The sequence below is a fragment of the Phanerochaete carnosa genome (genome assembly GCF_000300595.1).
Source record: "Phanerochaete carnosa HHB-10118-sp unplaced genomic scaffold PHACAscaffold_10, whole genome shotgun sequence".
In the NCBI taxonomy this organism is placed as follows: domain Eukaryota; kingdom Fungi; phylum Basidiomycota; class Agaricomycetes; order Polyporales; family Phanerochaetaceae; genus Phanerochaete; species Phanerochaete carnosa.
The window spans coordinates 940,049-958,412 of record NW_006767637.1 but is presented as its reverse complement, the minus strand read 5'-3'; the positions used below and the strand labels follow the sequence as shown (position 1 = coordinate 958,412).

The following is an 18,364-nucleotide window of genomic DNA, read 5'->3' as shown; positions in this document are numbered from 1 at the left end:
TAGAAGAAAGGTAGATGAGATACACCCATGGTCCTGAATCCGCGAACTATGGCTGCCGGACGCTTTGAACAGGCGGAACCGTGACGTAGACGCGGTGATGACAGTGTTGCGCATGAACTCGCCGCAGTTCGAGTTACGACGAGCCTTAGCTCGTTGTCTCTCTATAAGACGCGTATTCAGCTGGAAATGCCGGTTATGGTCGCACAGATACGCGTCACCGTGGCCGGAAACAACAGAAAACGTGATGCGCCCTGCCTGGAGGCGCGTGACCGTCACATCAGGACTCAGCGTAGTAAGCGCGACGCGCGTTTGAGTGCGCGTTCGGATCCGTCGGCCACGCACGCAGGCTGTGTGGAAATCCTATAAACGATGGCAGAGTGTTGACCAAGGTAATCGACCTACTAGTCCGAATATGACAAGACGCTCTCCGCTTTGTCTCACCAGTTCCATAGTCGTCACCACATTTAAACCAGCGGACTCAGACATGATACTAGTAGACCGATAGCAGACGACCAGAGTGTGCTGCTCGTTCACCACAACTCCCCCTGATGGTCGCGGAATATATCTCACGCTCGTCACCCTGGCTGCATACCACTTTGTTCTATTGGCATCAGTCTCGTTTTACCGCACCACACCATGGCATCCGCTTCCTGGCTATCCGGGGCCACTCCCGACCAAGCTCTTCAGGTGGCGGATGGTCCGGAAGGAGCACCACGGTAAACAGCATTTGCACATCCAGGAGCTGTATAACCGCTACGGCAAAATCGTGCACATTGGGCCTAGCGAGGTTTCAATTCGCAATGTCGATGCTGTGGTGCCTCTGATGAGCACTAATGGCCTGCCTAAGGGCCTTGGTTGGTCCTATCTCGTTGACCATCTGTCCGAAGTCTGATCAACTCGTCTGTATAGCCCTTTGGGGAGAGTCCGTGGATCCATCTGTCTCGGCCCTTATCGACATAGTTGAGGGTGCTCATTGCCGCCGCCCTCGGGCTCGCGCATTCAATATTCAGCGCCGAAGCCCTGAAAGGATACGAACCGATTCTCATGACATTAAGCATATCACATAGCTCACTAAGCAGCTGGGGAACTAAAGCGGTACCATCTGCCTCGCAAAATGGCTCAGATACTTTTCAACCGACTTCATGGGAGACGTGGCATAGGTATTTTGCATTCGGTGCGTTTCCGTGTGCTGACTCAGGCGTAGTTATGGCGGAGGAAGCGAGTTACTGGCGGATGGCGGGGTTTGGGCCATGCTAAGAGCCTCTGTAGAGTATGTCTGCCACAAAAAATCTTAGGTGGATTGCTCTGGCGCCTCGTTGCAGAGGCCAGGTACGCATCCAAGAACCTTTTTGACACCTATTGACTGTGATCGTTGACAGGGCGACCAAGGTGTCCTTGTCTCGGGCCCAACTTGTCGCGGATGGCGTCCTAACAGTATTCACCTCCTCAGACACCCTTCAATGCGACCGTCCTATCTAAGGCCTTGTGGAACCTCTTGCGCCATCTGCACTACTACTAGCGGCTTCAGGCCGAGGTTGACAAGGACTGCCCTGCAAACACTGATGCATTTGATACGAGACATTATGGTAAGACGACCCTATTGGACGCTGCGATGCGCGTGTCATTGTACTCAAGTCTTCCGCATCTTATTGACTTCTGTGTAGCAACGAGACCCTGAGGCTGTACCCCATCGCGTCGGGCGGCAGCCAGCCAACGTCCATACCTGGCAGGGGCGACAGAGTAGCTGGGTCATAGTAAGTCCCGTCTTGACTCACAACTGTAACAGTGTCTCATCTCGCTTAACCAGCTATATTCCAAACGGTACGCACGTGCGTACACACTTCCGGTCGCTGGAACGCGATCCACGCTATTTCTCGCGGCCGAACACCTTCTGGCCCGAGCGGGGGCTCGCTGCCGCAAGTCTTGCGGCTGCGAGACGGTCGAGTGCTTTGCACACGACGCGCGCGCATTATATTCATCTCGTACTCGTTCGGTTTCGCGGACTGCGACGGTAGGGACTTCGCGCAGCTGGAAATGCGCATGACCTTCCGCTTCCTCCTGCGGAACCTCGACTGCGCACCCGCTGAGGGGCCCCCTCGACCGCGAGCGCACCATCGAGGATCATTTGTCGTGCTGATGAGAAACCCTGTAAGTTTGATCGTGCGCCGCAGGACGTAGAACGTTGGAGACCACAAGCAATTACCACCGAGCTGATACCCGTGCGCAAAACCGACGAAAATACTCTCCGAGCTCATGGATCATCGGGAGTGTACACGTGGAAGAGAACAAAGCAATATGAAATGGACACCGACCACCGGTTGTACTGTAGGGCAGCGTCAGCGGATCACATGCGGCGACAGGATGAGCCTCAGACTTACGTATAGGTTTGAGACGACGCAAGTGTACGGCACCGAGCATACCGTCGGGCCCGTGTAGCCAATTCCGCCGTTGTGGTGCCAATGGCCGTCGGCGTCGGCGGACGAAGCACTTGAAGATGCGAGGAAGTACGGGAGGCGGCGCCGGTAACGGACGAACATGGTCGGTGGCGGTGAGGAGCCTCCGCTGCAGCTGAAGACCAGCGGGCTTGGGATGATATAATTGTTCAAATGCTGACCTCGACAACTCGACAAGCACCTCTAGAGGACATACTGGCGTTAGAACTCGGCACCGGAAGTTCTGCACGCCGTGAAGAGCTACAGACTGGTGAGCGCGTGCGCAGCCAATGTTCAATTCTGACAAAAATACCTATCATTTCGTGGCTCAGGGGGAACCACAGTTAGCCCCCGTTCGCTCTCTGCGATAGCCATCATCATGGCTACAGAAGCACGGTGATATGTTCATGCGTTTAGCCTGATTCTCGGGACATCGGGTCCTTCAAGGCGAGCAGGCCTGTGAAAAAGCGTCAGTACGGAACCGGCAGTCACTGTCTCCGACGCAATGAGATAGCACAATGAAGAAGTCGAGGAAATCTCTGGACCTCGAGGTTTAAGCAGAACTTCTCCGAGGACGAAGCTGCGTGACCCCGGATCAACTTGCGGGGTGTGGGGTAATGCATGGGAAGGCAAAGGTTGAGTCACGCCGGGGTAGGCCTGTTTGCCTCTGTACCTTCTTCTGTACTCCCATTTCCATTAGACGTGTCAGCACCAGCTGTAAAAAGCTATCTGGCTGCAAGTTGATCGCTTTATCATCGCCGAGAGGGCCCGAAAAACAAAGACATGCGGACTTTCTGAACTATAATATATCTGTGGCATTTTCTCTCACAAGACGGCAATACGGTGTTTCCTTGAACTTTGGAATACTGCGTCAGTATGTCGTGGTATATTCGCCGAGCGCATGCGCTTAGACCCGTCTGTTGTCGAGACAGCTCACAAGCCAAAGGATTATCCGGGATAGAGGTAATGCAAACTGGAGTCCGGTCAATTGTTCAGGTTGTTCAGGAAGTGAGTGAAAGTGGCCTCTACGAAAGTCGAGCTCAAAGCATGTAGGCGCCCATTTATCCCAGTCTGGTACAGTACGTAGCGGCAATCACCAAGTCCGGCTCCTGTTTCGCCCTGACCTCACCGTTTAACACATCCCAGTCGTCTCTGATACCCTCTGAAGATATATGTCCAGCATTGTCACTCGCCTGACGCTGGGCACTGCAGGGCTGACGTGCAAGACATTCTTGAATAGCGGATACTGTTCATCGGTCACTGTTACTGGTTTTGAGAACCTGCGGCAGGCGTTGAAAGATGAACGTCGGAGGGGTGGCAAAGGCGTCATAACAAGTGAGTACCATGCTCAGTCATTGCGTGAGATAGCTCTGACCGGAGTTTTGCTGGTATAGTCAGCAATCACATCTCTACGTAAGCTTGATGCCTTCTGCGAGATTGGTTGGATAATGACGCAGCAAGGCAGACTAGACGATCCACTGACATGGGGGATACTGCCTTGGAGATGGTGCTTCCAGCCCAGGATGGTTCGCTGGTCCTTGGGCGCTGCAGATATCATATTCACCAACCCGTGCGTCGATTTCCTTACAACATCGCCTCGCCTTTGGTCTTGCCGGCATCCTTGCCCGGTGCTTATCACATTTGACGACGTCCTTTGCTAGACAGTCTGTTCTCCGCATTCTTCCGCAGTGGTCAGGTGCTTGAGACGTTCCGAGGGCAAGGGATATACCAACCCGCAGTTGATGTTGCGATAGAGAACTTGAACCATGGGGAATGGGTGCGTCCCTTTTGCTCTCGCCTAGGACATAAAACCTGATGTAAAGCAGATTCATCTATTCGGAGAAGGGAAAGTACATCAACCGGGGCGCTATTTGCCGGCCCCCAAGCTCGAAGAGCAGCCAATGTCGGCACACGTGCCTGATACCAACCAGGTGGCTCAGTCACAGTTCAAAGACAATGACCCTCCTCCTCTTCTTAGATTCAAGTGGGGCGTGTATGTGTCTCTTTTTCCGCTCGCTTTGTCTGTACTCAGTATTTCCCCATAGTGGTCGTATTCTCATGGAAGCCGAGCAGCCACCCACAATAATCCCGATGTGGCTTACTGGTTAACCCGTTTTTCTTCTCTGTTCCTCCACCTTCTCATCAACGTGTCTGGGGCCAGGCTACGAAGATCTCATGCCAGAAGGCAGATCATGGCCGTGGAAGCTTTTCCCTAAACGTGGTGTCGCACTCAGCGTCACTTTTGGAGAGCCTATTCTGGCAGACAAGATTCGGAGTGCCTTGTGGGCTACAACTGCAGGATCGCCTGGCGGAGTGTCCTCCACCGCAAGTAAGCACGAGCTCACGATTGGCGACCCTGTGGAAGAGGAGTGCAGTCTGGCCAAGGCTGGCCGTCGTTGGCTTGGCGACATCCTACAACACAGAATTCATCAACCTGGCGAAGAACCGAAGCAAATGAGGGTTGCCCGGTTGCGAAGCGAAATCACTGCGTTGCTGCAACGGGAGGTCACAACGCTTGGCCGAAACGTTCTTAGCAGGAAATCTTAGCTTGATTGCTGATATGCTGATGTATACCCCTCTTTGAAATTCTTTCCAAAGCTCTGAGTGTGCTTTCATCTATGACTGTTACGTGTCGCATTGTTTGGTTCTTTCCTGAATTTCCCTAGATTTCTCGCCTCGAAACTTTGTGGCGTTCGGAGCTTGCCGAGCCTATTACCCCCACGGTCACGCTACCGCATGTCCGCGAACATAACGCCAATTAATCTTGCAATGATATCGTCGCCGAGCAGCTATCCCATCCAGTCGAAGTACGTGCCTCAATATTTTTTCTGCCATCCACGAAGCTCATCCCGTGGTTTTCCTCACAACAGGAAGATGGCGATAGCAAGGCCCGTGGCGAGACTGATGGACTGGAAAACACCCGAGCTATCTTTCAGGCCTATGTCACTTTTTGTAAGCTCAATCAACATGCGGGCAATATGCCAGCAGCACAGCCCGGCTCCTGCCAATCAACAAGATGGATGCCAGGATGAAACGCATTCGCTCGTGTCACTCGCATTACGGACGCTGTATTCGGCGATATCTGCGCACGTTCATGCACATTGGATGCACATAACGCCAGGCACCGGGTAATACTATTGACGATCCCCGTGGAGTTATGCTCACGAGCTGCCCCGCAGTCTGGGTTGAGTCGTGGGGGACACCTCGGCGCTTTCCAAGTGCGTCGAATTCAAACAATGTACATGAATTGCTAGGAGGCTGATCAATATTTGCTTTTCAGAAAATAATCCAGATTCTATTCATACTCCATCATGGCATACAAGGCATATAGATTGGCGAGAGTCCTCGAGACTAATAGCCTCTTGTGTACGCAAGCCGTGGCAAAGCGCGTTCCTGGCCTACTGTTTCCGAGCGCCGAAACTCTGCTCAGCCCCAATCGAGCTCGTGGTTTCCTATTGAGTTGAGGAGTTTCTTATCCAGACGTGCCTTATCTAGGTTCACGCCCCCGCACCGTCGGAGATCTCACGACTGATGAAGCACTTTCGCTGCCTCAGTGGACTTGTGGAGAAACCTATATCAACCTTCACAGGGAGATGAACAACTCTCCAAGTCCCTGTCCACGCAGACTTCACTTCTCCTTGTTGTCTTGTTGTTTTCTGGCCTAATTTCACTGGATATGGCTGGTCCTTTGGATGCTTCGCAGCTTGGCACGCTGAGGCATAATCGTCTCTCTAACGTAAGCGGTTTTCGCTATATGCAACCTGCCTTGTAATGCTGATCGAAACTCTTCCAGTATTTCGACGGTATGCATTCATACTGAACACTGGTCGTTCCACGATTGACACGTCGCCGTAGTCATCAGCTGTACTCTTATTGTTCGTCACCGGAGTGTTCACCTACCTTGCAACACCAAAGCTCACCATCCCCAGATCTACGACTTCATGCTCACCTTCAACGGCGAACTTACCCTGATATGGCCGTCGTCCTGGTCCACAATCAAGATCCTCTTCCTTCTCACACGCTACGCTACGCTCCGTTCATCGACATCACGATTGTCGTCTGGCGTAAGTGAAGCGCCCACCGCTACCTGGGAGCACCTGACCCCAACCGTTTTGCAGAACTTGTCCAATCTGACATGAGCCCCAAAGATTGCCAGTTTGTCTACGAGAGCACAGGTTGTGAGTGCTCGTGCGTTAATAAGTGAGAACGCGCGCTCATGATGTCTTTAGGGCTACTTCTCACGGGTATTCTGATTGCGGAAGGCACGTATGTCGTCCTGACCGATGTTATGCTGCTAATTGAAACGCAGTTATTCTTATGCTCCGTACATGGGCCGTGTACGAAAGACGGCGTGCGGTTGCAATCGGTCTGGTCATCTGGACCATCGTGACTTGGGTGCCAAACATGACCAGTCTTGGTATCTTCTTGAAGTCTCTTCGCTGTGGGTGGCGCCTTCTCCTTAGATGCTTCTCTCTGATGTTGGCCTGCGAAGATGGGCCGCTCCCGGTGCAGCATGTCCCTGGCTCTGGCTGTCATGTGGTGTCTGGCAGTCCTATCGTCTTCATTTGCTGGGTGCTTCTCATGGTCTTTGAAGCCGGTAAGTGTGTTTTCATGTCGCTTCTGCATCATCTCTGAGGGCTACATTCAGCGATTCTTGGACTAATGGCATACAAGGCTGTCAAAAATTGTACGACATACCCACTCTTGATGTTGAGAGTCCAATCTCACAAATGGTGTTCGCTGTTCAGATCGAGCCGACAAAGACTCTGCAATATTCAAGACTGTATTTAGAGATGGTACGGGCATGTGCCCACGCTGCGCTGACCCAGTCTGACGCGCAGCCGCCTATTAGGAACTGTATTCTATTTATATCTCTTTATTCTATCAACCGCGAATGTGATTGTCATTTTGACGGCATCCGTACGTCGCTCGCACCAACCTTACAATAATCTTTGTGCCTTACGGATCATTCGTCTACTCCTAGGCGGACCTCATTAATTTGCTCTCTCTGTGAGTGGTTTAATCTCCTCCAAAAATATTTCATTTAGATTGAAGCGCGATACAGACCAGAGCGTATGCTCCATTCCATCCTGACCGCGCGGATCATCCTCAGTCTGCGTGAGTTCGGCTCTAGGAGCCAGCTTGGCTGGAGCACCTTCTCGGCCGGCGTACGGGGCCCTGCTGGTGGCGTCGGCGGAGAGCTCGAGTTTGCGCGTGATGCGGAGGACAACTTCGCGGACGCAGATCCAAGCGCTATCGCAGATGAAACGAACACGGCCGTAAGGAATAGTGACTCCGAGACCGCTCATGTATGAGTCTCGGGCGCTCCGAAGCTCAAAGGCCCTTGTTTCCACGTGTAAGCATACTGTAATTGTAATCCGCGTTGTATGCGTGGCATTACCTGGCGTTACATGTATTCTATGCGCTATTTAAATTAAACCCCCCTGTATCCTTGTGCGACGTCGCTCTTGGAAGTCGCTTCATCACATCCTCGCCAAATGGAAAGCGGCAACCAAGTCCTTGTGGCATCTAGCGCTTCCTGGTGGCCTGGTTCTGACCTTCTTCCGCCCATGTCTATTAGAGTGCATTCGTGATACTTTTACGACTCGTCCTCTGGTACATTTGTGCTTATACACCGGTCCGTCGCTTGAAGCTTGACGTTGGAAGATCTGAGATCTGAATGGCAGACTTGGGGTCGCCGTCGCTGTGCCAATAGGTTAAGTTCATTTCTGGTCCATACCCGCGGAGAACAGTCGATTTCGAGCAGATAACCTGCGGCCTCAAAGTTGTTATCGGTAACCGGTGCTCTGCAAGAACGGGCGTAAATGTGAGACCCTGACCACGCGCTTCTCGAACAGAGGGCCGAGATGATGAGAAATGATGCGTATATGACAGTCAGACAGTGGGTGGCTTCGCATGAGTATTATGGTGACTTGGAGGTTCGAGAAGGTGCTGAAAACAGTCCAGCGTGGCAAGCATGGCCTAATGGAGTGGGCATAACGACGGCCATGCCGGCCATGCCGAACGATCTTGTTGAGTCCCCAGGGCGCATCACAACGCTTACGGGAAATCATCTAGTGCTTCTTGATCCAACTCCGTAGCTGCGCGCGGCTTGTATCGCCATTGGATGCATATCTCACTGGTGTGCTTGGGGCTCTGGCTCGGCGTGCTGTGGCCGTATATGATACGCTGCCGACTGGGGGGACTGGTTCCCTTTCCGCATCTCACCTTCAGCATCACGGTATGCTAAATGACTCCCTGACGCTGCTCGAGCTGGACGAGTCGTATGTAAGCACCACGTATGTGATCTGTTTTACTGTGTAGTCCAGCGTGCTGACACTGCGTACTCCTTACAGCAGGGTAGCGGGATATCTAACGCACGCTGCAGCGGGTGGGTGCATTCTGCGCTCAGCAGTCAACCAAGCTGATTCCGCCGCGCCGCACGGCGCCCGGCAGCTCTAGTGCTCTACGAATATGCCCTGACCCTCTGGCAGGAGATTGACACAGTCTGGCGTAGACGTGTCTCCCTGGTGTCCGTCTTGCTGATCGTATCGCGATGGTCTCTGCTGCTAAACGCTGTGCTGATGCTGGTCCCTGCGTCTCCCAAGGTACGTTTGACACATGACATGCTGGCCTGCGTCGGTTCTGATTAGCTTGGCGTTTATTAGAAGTGAGTAGTGCGGTTTCGCTAAAGCATAGTAACGGATGCTCAGGCCGGCAGCCGTTGGAAAGCTGTAAAGGCGTTTCTGTGACTATGGTTGTTGCTGAAGTGCTCTGTATCGCGACACCGGCGAGTAAGCATATCGGTACACTTGCATGTTGTTCTTCGCGACTGATTGGAAACATAGTATTTGCCGCCTTTAGAGTATGTGCCGTCTGGGGCCGGAGCTGGTTCATGTTCTTCATTGTGATGATTCCGGGTACCATCCCGACGAGCGCACTCGTGGTGAGCTATGCCCGGAGTCTAGACGAACATCTCGAGGAATAATGGTTTGACCTGCAGTTCATCAGCTCGCAAGCCCATTATGAGTATGTAGGGTTTCCAGCTGCGGCTTGTACAACAACGTACGACGCCACCACTAGCCGTCTGCTCATTATGTAAGTCCAGGAGCATATCCGAGTCCACAGACATTCGCTAACGTATCATTCAGTTGTATGTCCCCTTTAAAGTTGCATCCGCAGTGGACCCTGATGCATGAAAGTGAATCCTTTGCTTGATGCCAGCTGTCTGTTTATGCAATGCCTTGCGCTCAGCTTGACGTGGACCAAGACCTATAGACATTGGCGGCGCGCCAGGCAGTTGGGTCTTCCAACGTCAGTAACAAGCTATCTCCTTCGTGATGGTAGGTAGTTTTTGTTCTTGAGCATAGTGACGTCTCACTTCTGTGCCGCACCTAGGCACTTCATACTTCATGTGCGTAATCCTTGTCATGAAGCCTGCATTCGGAGGGTAAACACACTCTATAATACTAGTTTGATGAGCACTGCGACCATCACCCGGATATTCATCTACGCCAAGGGTCTCAAGGCAAGTATGCGACCGTGTTGAGAAATATGATGGCTGACCTCTCCATCGCTAGAACTGGGACTTTTTGGCCACACTCATCTATATGATGGTAAGGCAGGTGTTCTCGTTGTCTCTGGGCTCACGCTGACGTTTTCGCAGCCCCCAATCCTGATCAACCGCTTCCTCTTCAACCTTCGCCAATCCGAATCCCCCACGGATGTCCTCTCACATAGCGAGCCCAGGGGACTCCCTGGATTCGCCAGCTTACGTAGCAGAGATGTCTTCGGTAACATCGGTGAGCCGCTCCGAGTCGACGTCGGTCTGGACGAGGACGAGGTATGCTAGGTGCATGGATTTGTCGTTGCTTCACGCACTCCATGTGTTATTTGAATATCCCCTGTTATCTCTGCGCGACCCCGCTCCAAATTTTACGTACGTTCGCTTGGTCGCATCCACGGCTGTGGTTGCGATATCAGATTCGGAAGGGCGTCAATTCAATCGCTACGGCATCCGGTGGTTCCCGGTGCTGATGCCGATGTTCCTCTCTCACCCACGTCCGTTATGGCAATCGCGTTCAAGACAATTTTATAAATTGCCCTCTAGGGTAGATATTTGTCTTTATTCATGCCTGTTCGCAACCTCGACGGCCTCAATAGCCACACATCTTGCCACCGGCCTTGTACCAGGCTCGGGGCCGTTGCCGTGACGATGATTCAAGTCCGTGCCTGCGGAGAAGACTGAAAAGAGTCGGCTTTGGGCGCTGTGAGTAATTAGCCTGCAACCAATGAGCGCTGAGTGACTAGTACTGTTTTAGAATCAGTTCAGACACCAAACCCTGATTAGAGCTTCTCGAACGGAGAACCGAACGCAACACATGATCAGCAAAATGACAGTTTCCAAGCTGAGGTTCCAGTTCGGCGTCCCGTCATCATATATGATATCCCGCCAGCCGGCGGCATCGAACTCCTTTCCGCACCTCACTTTCAGCATCACGGTATGCTGAATGCCTCCCTGAAGGTGCTCGCGTTGGATGAGTCTCTGATAGGGCCTGTGAGGAACGCGTACGTGGTCCATTTTGTCGCGTGGACCGAGGCGCTGATCCTTTATTTCTCCGACAGCAAGACTACTAGATACTTCACATACGCAGCTGCGAGTGAGTACACTTCGCACGGCAGCCGTCCCAGCTGACACCGCACAACCCCTGGCAGCTCTAGTGTTCTACGACTATGCCATGACATTGCGGCAGGAGTTCGACACAGTCTGGCGCAGACGTGTCTCTCTCATCTCGATCCTGTTAATGCTGACGCGGTGGGCCCTGGTGCTCAATGCTGCGTTAATCCTGGTGCCTGCATCTCCGAAGGTACTTACGACATATGTCACGTTAGCTTGCGTTGTTCCTAATCTCCTTAGACGTGAGTGCCGCGGTTTCGTCAAGAATCGGGATGCTGACAGCCGCCGAATAGTTGTAAGGGAGTTTCCATAGCTATCGATGCCCTCGAGCTAATCAGCACTTCGACACCTGCAGGTAAGTATAGCGGCGTACACGTGCATATTTTAGCCGCGATTAACTAGAGGTCTAGTAATTGAGGCCCTCCGCATATGCGCCATCTGGAGTCACAACTGGTTCTTGTTTTTTATTGTACTAATCCCTGGCATCATACCGATGGGAGTTGTCGTAGTAAGCTGAAGCCTGTTCTTTACGAGCATCTTGGGGAATAACAATCTGAATTGCAGTTCATGATGTCGCGAACCAACTACGGATATGTCGGACCTCCGGTGGCGGCTTGCATAGCAACGTATGATGCCTCTACTGCCCATCTACTCGCCGCGTAGGTCCGGCAACGTAGACTCGCTCGGCGACACTCACTAATACCTTGTCTAGTTGTATGTTCTCTTCGCAGTAGCATACCAGGTGGACCGCTGATACATGATAGTGGATCCTCTGACTACTGCTGGCACCATGGTCATGCAAGTCCTTGTGATCGGCTTGACATGGGTCAAGACCTATCGAGACTGGCGCCGCGCGAGACAGCTCAAGCTTCCGTTGACAGTGACAACCTACTTTTTTCGCGACGGTGGGTAACTTCTTGTTCTGAAGACTGGCTGCCGTCTCACTCACAGGCTGCACTCAGGCACTTCATATTTTCTGTAAGAGTTTCGTCTCATAAATTGTGCGCTCGCATGGTAAGCCTGAGACACCTCGCTGCTAGTGTAATGTTTGCTATGAGTATCATCCAAATATTCGTTTACGTCAAGGCAGGTATCCAACCTTCCTTAAGATGCGATAGCTGACCTGACCTATCATCAGAGCTGGTACTCCGCAGCCGTCCTCTTGTATATGGTGGTAAGAGCATTCTCGCGGCTTCTGGGTTCACCACTAACGCTGCTGTAGCCCTCGATTTTGGTCTACCGCTTCATCTTTAATCTCCGCCAGCTCGGGCGCCGCAAAGGCGTCAGGCTCTCATACAGCGAGCCTGGACGATTTCCTAGCTTCTCACTCCCTAAATCCCTGACCACCGAGGATATCTTCGGTAATATTGGCGAGCCTATTGGCGCCAGTTCGGACGAGAGCGAGAAGGTCGAGGAGCATTACATGGAAATGTCTCCCCTTAAGGCTTCGACGTAGGGTGGCGCACTAATGGGTATGTGTGTTCTGACATCGCGTGCTATAAAATCAATAATGACCATACGTCTGTGTAGGAGGCATTCGCATTGCAGTCATTATCCACGACATGGAAGCATATCTTATGATGTAATAACTATACCTTGACTGCCCGCAAGCGAACAGACGATACAGTCAGATGGCCCCTGATGCATTGATGAGGCACTGATCGGAGCCGCTTGCTTGAGGGAGAGTTAGATCCGTGGCTCCCTCGGGTTTCGTAAGCTCGTTGCGTAATCACGTTGCGCAGCATCGCGGCACGCCGCCACGCGAGGCGATGAACCCCGAAACACAGGAGACTTGGCGATCGGCACCCCATATATCTGTCCGAATATGGTTGCTAGTGCGGAATATTACCGCGATTTTACACGATTGAAGTGCGAGAGATTCTAGCCGCAGTCATACAACGCTTGGCAATGCACGCACCATTAAGCGCTCAAAGAACTGTCCGGTGACGCGCAGTAAATTGTACACTGCCCACAGCCTTTTCTCACCCATAATGGCACGGAAGAGCCCTCCGTGTCCAAGGCGATGAGCCCATGGGCCAGGCGGGCAGGAACACCGGTGGGCTTTTGGTTGTCAATCTCCTCTGCATTCTCAAATCTCAAGGTATTCAGGATTCTTACAGGCAACTTGGTTCGGCCCTCACGACAACATTTCTCGCTGTCGCACTGGCACCTCTTTGCATTAATTCTTTCATACCACCATACATGCAGCTTCCATGAGAGTCGTTGGTTGATATAGATAATGTCTGAGTGAAAGTTATGAGCGGAATGGCGCAAGAGCAGCTAGAGTGCTTGGCGACGTGCGCCGCGTTGAGCGTTCGCGATGGCGCGTTGGGCGTTATTCGACCGTACTTAAAGTCATTCGTAGCCGTCAGATCAATGCGCGATCCGCTCATGCCCTTGCGGATGCTTCCAGTTCCTAAATCCTGGGAGGGGGGGTGCCATATTTTGCAGCCATGCTTCAATGGGCGCTTGGTCCAACAGCTGATACTTGGTCACTTACAGTGACGTCGCAGGGTCTCCAGCATTCTGAGGGCTCCGCGTTACCGGGTGTCACGCCTACAGACTAAGCGCCCTACGAACTGTGGCCTCAGACTGTATCATATCATCTATTATACCTATTTAGATGTATATCAGGCTATTTGTGTGCAGTGTATACAGCAAAACTTAGTAGGAATATTTGCATAACTGTTACGCAGCGGTGGCCACGATGCGCGAAACTGTCACGGGCGCTTGTCGCAGACGGCTGTTGATCAAAATCCTACCGTACCGTTCCCGCCTATCATATACAGGCTAGACAGCAAGGGGAGCGGGATCGGCAGGCCGAGGGTCTCTCAGAGTTTAGCTTTCATCAGGTCCGCTGTCCACGCATACAAATTTTCGTGAATAACACATGCGAAGCGACCCTGCTCTGTTAGAATGCCTTGAATAAGCTTAGATACCCTGGCGAACGGTATAAGTATTTCTCTTAATTTTTTTGGATAAGGTGATGTTGGTCGGCGGCGGCAGGACTCCAAGGCCCGGCTTTTAGTCCTCGGGTAGTACGCAAAGCCGTATGGCCATCCCATGTTAAAATGAACGGCCCAGGAACCTGCTGCATTCACCCGCTAAATCACCTTTAAACCTGTCTCCTCACCCTTCACGCCGTATTTCAAACTCCGAGACCTAACCAAGTCTACTTTAGCTCTCGCCAAGCACACACCCCGCTCTGGCTTTGCACCTCTAGATCTGTGCCTGCACAGACTCAGCGCTCTCAAATTCCGCCAGCTAACTGCTCCGATTCCACATCTGCTCGTAAAGCCCTACACACGGTCTACGACCCCAACTTCTCGCCAAATCCGAAAGCAGCAAGTCCTCAACCTCAAACTAGGCTCCCTCACCAGCACGTCCGTGGATGTCCACAGGACTGATGAGTCATCGCCATTCGGTAAACTCATCCGACACGTTTACACAATCACTGTGACTCATCACACAAAGCGCTCATCCAGCCGACGTCCAGCGAGATCTATCTAGCAGCCTTACCGCCTACAGGCGACGTTGAGGAGCCTGGGTCTTCCTGACTCACGCTGTAGAATGCTTGACCTCGAGAACTTCGGGCGGCTAGTCTGCGACCTCGAAACCGTATCGAGCGACTAGTGCTCTTTTGGAACGGGTATCGACGCGGCAGCAAATGATTTAGTAAATGACAGCTAGACAGTGCTTCTTCACGTCTGCTGCGTGCAGCTCATGTCTTCACCAGATACGCGCCCCATTACGGTCTCCGCGGGGCCCTAGTTCCGGCGTCCCGCAATCGCATATAACGCACCGCTGGTTGGAGGAATTGCCGTCCTTTCTGCGCACAGCCGTCCGCATCACAGTATGTCGGATGCTCCCTTGACGCCGCTCGAGCTGGAAGCCTTTGCAAGCAGCACGTATGTAGTCCACTTTTGCCACGTAGCCCGGGGTGTTGACCCTGCCTTTTCCTGGCAGCCAGATCACGAAATACATCGTGCATGTCACAGCGAGTGAGTACGCCGCGCATACCAGTCGCCGAAGCTAACGCCACGACGTCCGACAGCTTTGTTGATCTACGACTATGTCCTGACGTTGAAGCAAGAAATCGACGTGGTCTGGCGCAGACGTTTCTCCCTCGTCTCGGTATTGCTGATCATGACACGATGGTCTCTGCTGCTGAGCGCTGTGTCAATGTTGATACTCCCATTCTCCAAGGTACGTACGACATATGTCATTATCGTTCACGTCGGTTCTCATAGAGCTCGATATTCACCAGAGGTGTGTAGTGCGGTCCCGTTAATAGCCCAGGCGCTGATAGCCGTCTAGCAGCTGCAAGGGTATTTCTGTAACTATCAACGCCGTTGAATACGTTGGGCTTGTGAACCCGGCAAGTAAGCATGTCATGCGCTCGTGCGTAGCTCATTATGACTTATAAGAAATTTAGTATTCGCCGCTCTTCGTGTCTCTGCTATCTGGGGCCGCAACTGGTTCGTGTTTTTGATTGTGCTTACCCCAGGCATCACGACGATGAGCTTGTATGCGGTGAGTCTCGGCCGGTTCTTGACGAGAATCTGAGAGATGATGATTTTGGTTGCAGTATATTATGTCGCAAGCTCACTATGAATTTACCGGGCCTCCTGTTATCGCTTGCGAACAACGATTCGACCCTTCTACTGGAAGTCTGTTCGCTGTGTAGGTGCGCGGACGTATCTAAGGCGCACTTGCTGACATGATATCCAGCTGTACGTTTTTTTTTTTTGCCATGGCGCACGCTGTGGATCGCTGATAGATCAAAGTCTATCCTGTGATCATTGCCGGCTGCGTCACCATGCATACACTTTTGCTCATTCTAACATGGGCCAAGACCTATCGACATTGGCGCCGCGCAAGACAGCTGAAGCTTCCAGTGGTGGTGACAACTTACCTCCTTCGCGATGGTAGGCGACTTTGTCCATCGATACAGAACAACATCTCACTCACAGGCCGCAATTAGGCACCCTATACTTTTTGTGCGTGATACGTGTCATGAAGAGTGCGTCCAGATGACGAGACGTACCATGATACTAGCATCATGTTCGTTGTGAGCCTTATACAGCTATTAATCTACGTCAAAGTAGGTATCAGACGGTCCTGCATCACACGATGATCCACTTATCCTATTGTCAGGGTTGGCCCTATATATCAATCCTCCTGAACGTAATGGTATGACAGGTATTTTCGCAGTTTCTAGATTCACCACTGACGTCAATGCAGCCTCCGATCCTGGTCATCCGCTTCCTTTTCAACCTTCGCCAGCACGAATCCCGTACGGGCAACCTCTCGCTTAGCGAATCCGGGACACCTCATGGCTTCTCGATTCCTTACTTGAGCAGCATCGATGTTTTTGGTAACATCGGTGAGCCCGTCAACGTCGATCCGGACGAGAACGGAGAGGGGGAGGAGTTACATGAAAATGCCCCGCTTGGGACATTGTAGGACATCATACCTAGTGGGTATGTTCTCCAGCTTTGACATCGCATTATGGGAGGGTGGTGTTGACGAGACGTCTGTGCAAGGGGAGTTCGCGTTGCGGGCACTATCCACGCCTCGGAAGCGTATACCAATGCAGGCGCAGGCTGCATTGAGTGTTGGACATAACATCAAATGTGCCGAGACGATATCGATCCAGCAGAAGCGGTTCGGTTTGGTGCCGGGCCCGACCTCTCGTTATATCTGGTGCCGCGCACGTATATTGCTTACCTCCTGCGCGTGGACGTCGATGGGACTGGACGACTCGGAAGGTGGAATCTTAGACATGTGCCTCCAATACCGTGACGCTGGGAGCACGAGCAAGACTCGTGTAGAGATTGTCGACGGGTTGAATATGCTCTGCACGCTTGCATAAATTATCTATTATATAGCATGGCTGGATCTCTTGTCTCCGGCTGAGAAGCTCTGTAGGGAAGCGATATTGTTTAATACGAGTCATTTCGTAAGGTTCAGTACTTCTCTCATCGTTCACGTGATGCGTCAGGCGCGGTTAACCTCCGATACTACGGATATGCTCTAGCGTCGGAAGAGATTGGAGCCTCTGTCTTGCGCCCACCGGCGATATATTGGTCCGCTGGCGTCCGCATCTAGGCATGCCCCGTCGTTCTCGCATGAAAAATGAACGGAGGCGATTATTGGCTTGCCAAGCCTCGGTCCAATAGCCGAAACCGAGAAGGCAGCATCCTGGAAGACTCGGAGGAAGAAGACCTCTTGCTTGGTACTTTCGCCATCAAAAGTCGCTTGTTCACATACTCCAATGCTGCTCACCGGCTCAAGCTGCCATCCAATGTACCCTTCGGGACGCTAATTTATGCCGACATCGTAGACCTGGAGGCTACTGGTACTGTACCTGTACGCCACATAGCGCCCGACCGCCGCCTGTCATATTTTTCTTCTAAAATCAATATTTGGATTTTTTTGGGCTTGCGGCGCAAAGTATATGAGAAAAAACTTACTCATGCCTTCTGGGCTGTCGCCACTGTTCTTGTCTGTGTTTCTATTCTATAAGGTCACACCTGGGTCGCCGCCACCGTTTGACTGCCGCATCCATGACCGGTGTCACAGGTCACTGCTAAACTTGCCGCTCCGCCGGACTGCTCGTACAGGTACAGTATTCTGTCTCGATGCATCGTCAGCAGTCACGTCGGACAGTGTTGTGAATTGGATCGCGCAGGTGGGGGATTCACGAGTAATCGACGGTAAATTCTAAGAATAATACTACGTGTCCTTATATAGCTTATCTACTTCCTAATATATTCAGTCCAATACTATGTACGCTGAGGAAGCTGAGACCTAGTCTCGTTTCCATCCGCTCTTAACTCCGACGTGTAAACACTGTCGGCCAGTGCATCGGACTTTGAAAGCAAAGTGCACTGGCTCGTTAGAGCGTCTGGTCCACTTGGATCATCCGGGGGGGTCTCGTCCGCACGTGACTGACGCGCACACATACCGCGCCCGTAGCCTGCCGTTGGCGGCTATTTGGGCTGCAGTGGTACTCTCCGTTGCAGGGGGCTTATAAAAACACAAATGTACTCAAGAATATATCAGAGGCACTTTTACATATATGTCTGACTGCATACACGAACGCCTTACTCATCACCAGCAACTTGGCGGTGCGCAGGCGGTCACTTCCTCAGGGAGCGTGTAGATCACGTGCGAATGAGGCCCCCCCGGATGATCCAAGTGGACCAGACATTCTAGCGAGAGACTGCACATCACCATTGATGTCCGACGC

General features: G+C 52.2%; 6 protein-coding genes across 6 annotated transcripts; 5 read left to right on the top strand and 1 right to left on the bottom strand.

Moving 5' to 3' along the window:
* Positions 1 to 640: 640 nt before the first annotated feature.
* PHACADRAFT_103287 (uncharacterized protein) lies at positions 641 to 892 on the top strand (the record flags this gene model as incomplete). The annotated part of the gene is made up of 1 exon (XM_007400209.1): positions 641 to 892. A coding segment is annotated over one exon (252 nt), but the record flags the coding sequence as incomplete, so codon positions are not given.
* A 1,359-nt stretch (positions 893 to 2,251) lies between these two features.
* Positions 2,252 to 2,537, bottom strand: PHACADRAFT_199948 (uncharacterized protein; the record flags this gene model as incomplete). The annotated part of the gene is made up of 2 exons (XM_007400208.1): positions 2,252 to 2,323; positions 2,379 to 2,537. The coding sequence occupies 2 exons, from the start codon at positions 2,535 to 2,537 to the stop codon at positions 2,252 to 2,254; spliced, it is 231 nt and encodes a 76-aa protein (XP_007400270.1).
* Positions 2,538 to 3,370: 833 nt separating this feature from the next.
* PHACADRAFT_151674 (uncharacterized protein) lies at positions 3,371 to 5,037 on the top strand. Its single transcript, XM_007400207.1, has 8 exons — positions 3,371 to 3,783; positions 3,898 to 4,002; positions 4,098 to 4,209; positions 4,259 to 4,335; positions 4,411 to 4,425; positions 4,478 to 4,536; positions 4,594 to 4,707; positions 4,876 to 5,037. The coding sequence occupies exons 1-8, from the start codon at positions 3,605 to 3,607 to the stop codon at positions 4,977 to 4,979; spliced, it is 765 nt and encodes a 254-aa protein (XP_007400269.1). The 5' UTR covers positions 3,371 to 3,604; the 3' UTR covers positions 4,980 to 5,037.
* Positions 5,038 to 5,997: 960 nt separating this feature from the next.
* Positions 5,998 to 7,910, top strand: PHACADRAFT_213014 (uncharacterized protein). The gene is made up of 13 exons (XM_007400206.1): positions 5,998 to 6,168; positions 6,226 to 6,235; positions 6,288 to 6,307; positions 6,362 to 6,496; positions 6,589 to 6,610; positions 6,662 to 6,676; positions 6,742 to 6,873; positions 6,925 to 7,029; positions 7,081 to 7,119; positions 7,181 to 7,228; positions 7,285 to 7,352; positions 7,417 to 7,442; positions 7,498 to 7,910. Exons 1-13 carry the CDS (start codon positions 6,109 to 6,111, stop codon positions 7,745 to 7,747), a joined length of 930 nt encoding a protein of 309 aa, XP_007400268.1. The 5' UTR covers positions 5,998 to 6,108; the 3' UTR covers positions 7,748 to 7,910.
* Positions 7,911 to 13,103: 5,193 nt separating this feature from the next.
* Positions 13,104 to 13,337, top strand: PHACADRAFT_263085 (uncharacterized protein). The gene has a single exon (XM_007400205.1). The coding sequence runs from the start codon at positions 13,141 to 13,143 to the stop codon at positions 13,324 to 13,326; it is 186 nt and encodes a 61-aa protein (XP_007400267.1). The 5' UTR covers positions 13,104 to 13,140; the 3' UTR covers positions 13,327 to 13,337.
* Positions 13,338 to 15,477: 2,140 nt separating this feature from the next.
* On the top strand, positions 15,478 to 17,065 carry PHACADRAFT_213011 (uncharacterized protein). Its single transcript, XM_007400204.1, has 9 exons — positions 15,478 to 15,491; positions 15,545 to 15,642; positions 15,698 to 15,842; positions 15,897 to 16,037; positions 16,094 to 16,109; positions 16,168 to 16,213; positions 16,267 to 16,302; positions 16,354 to 16,571; positions 16,606 to 17,065. Exons 3-9 carry the CDS (start codon positions 15,830 to 15,832, stop codon positions 16,982 to 16,984), a joined length of 849 nt encoding a protein of 282 aa, XP_007400266.1. The 5' UTR covers positions 15,478 to 15,491; positions 15,545 to 15,642; positions 15,698 to 15,829; the 3' UTR covers positions 16,985 to 17,065.
* Positions 17,066 to 18,364: the final 1,299 nt, after the last annotated feature.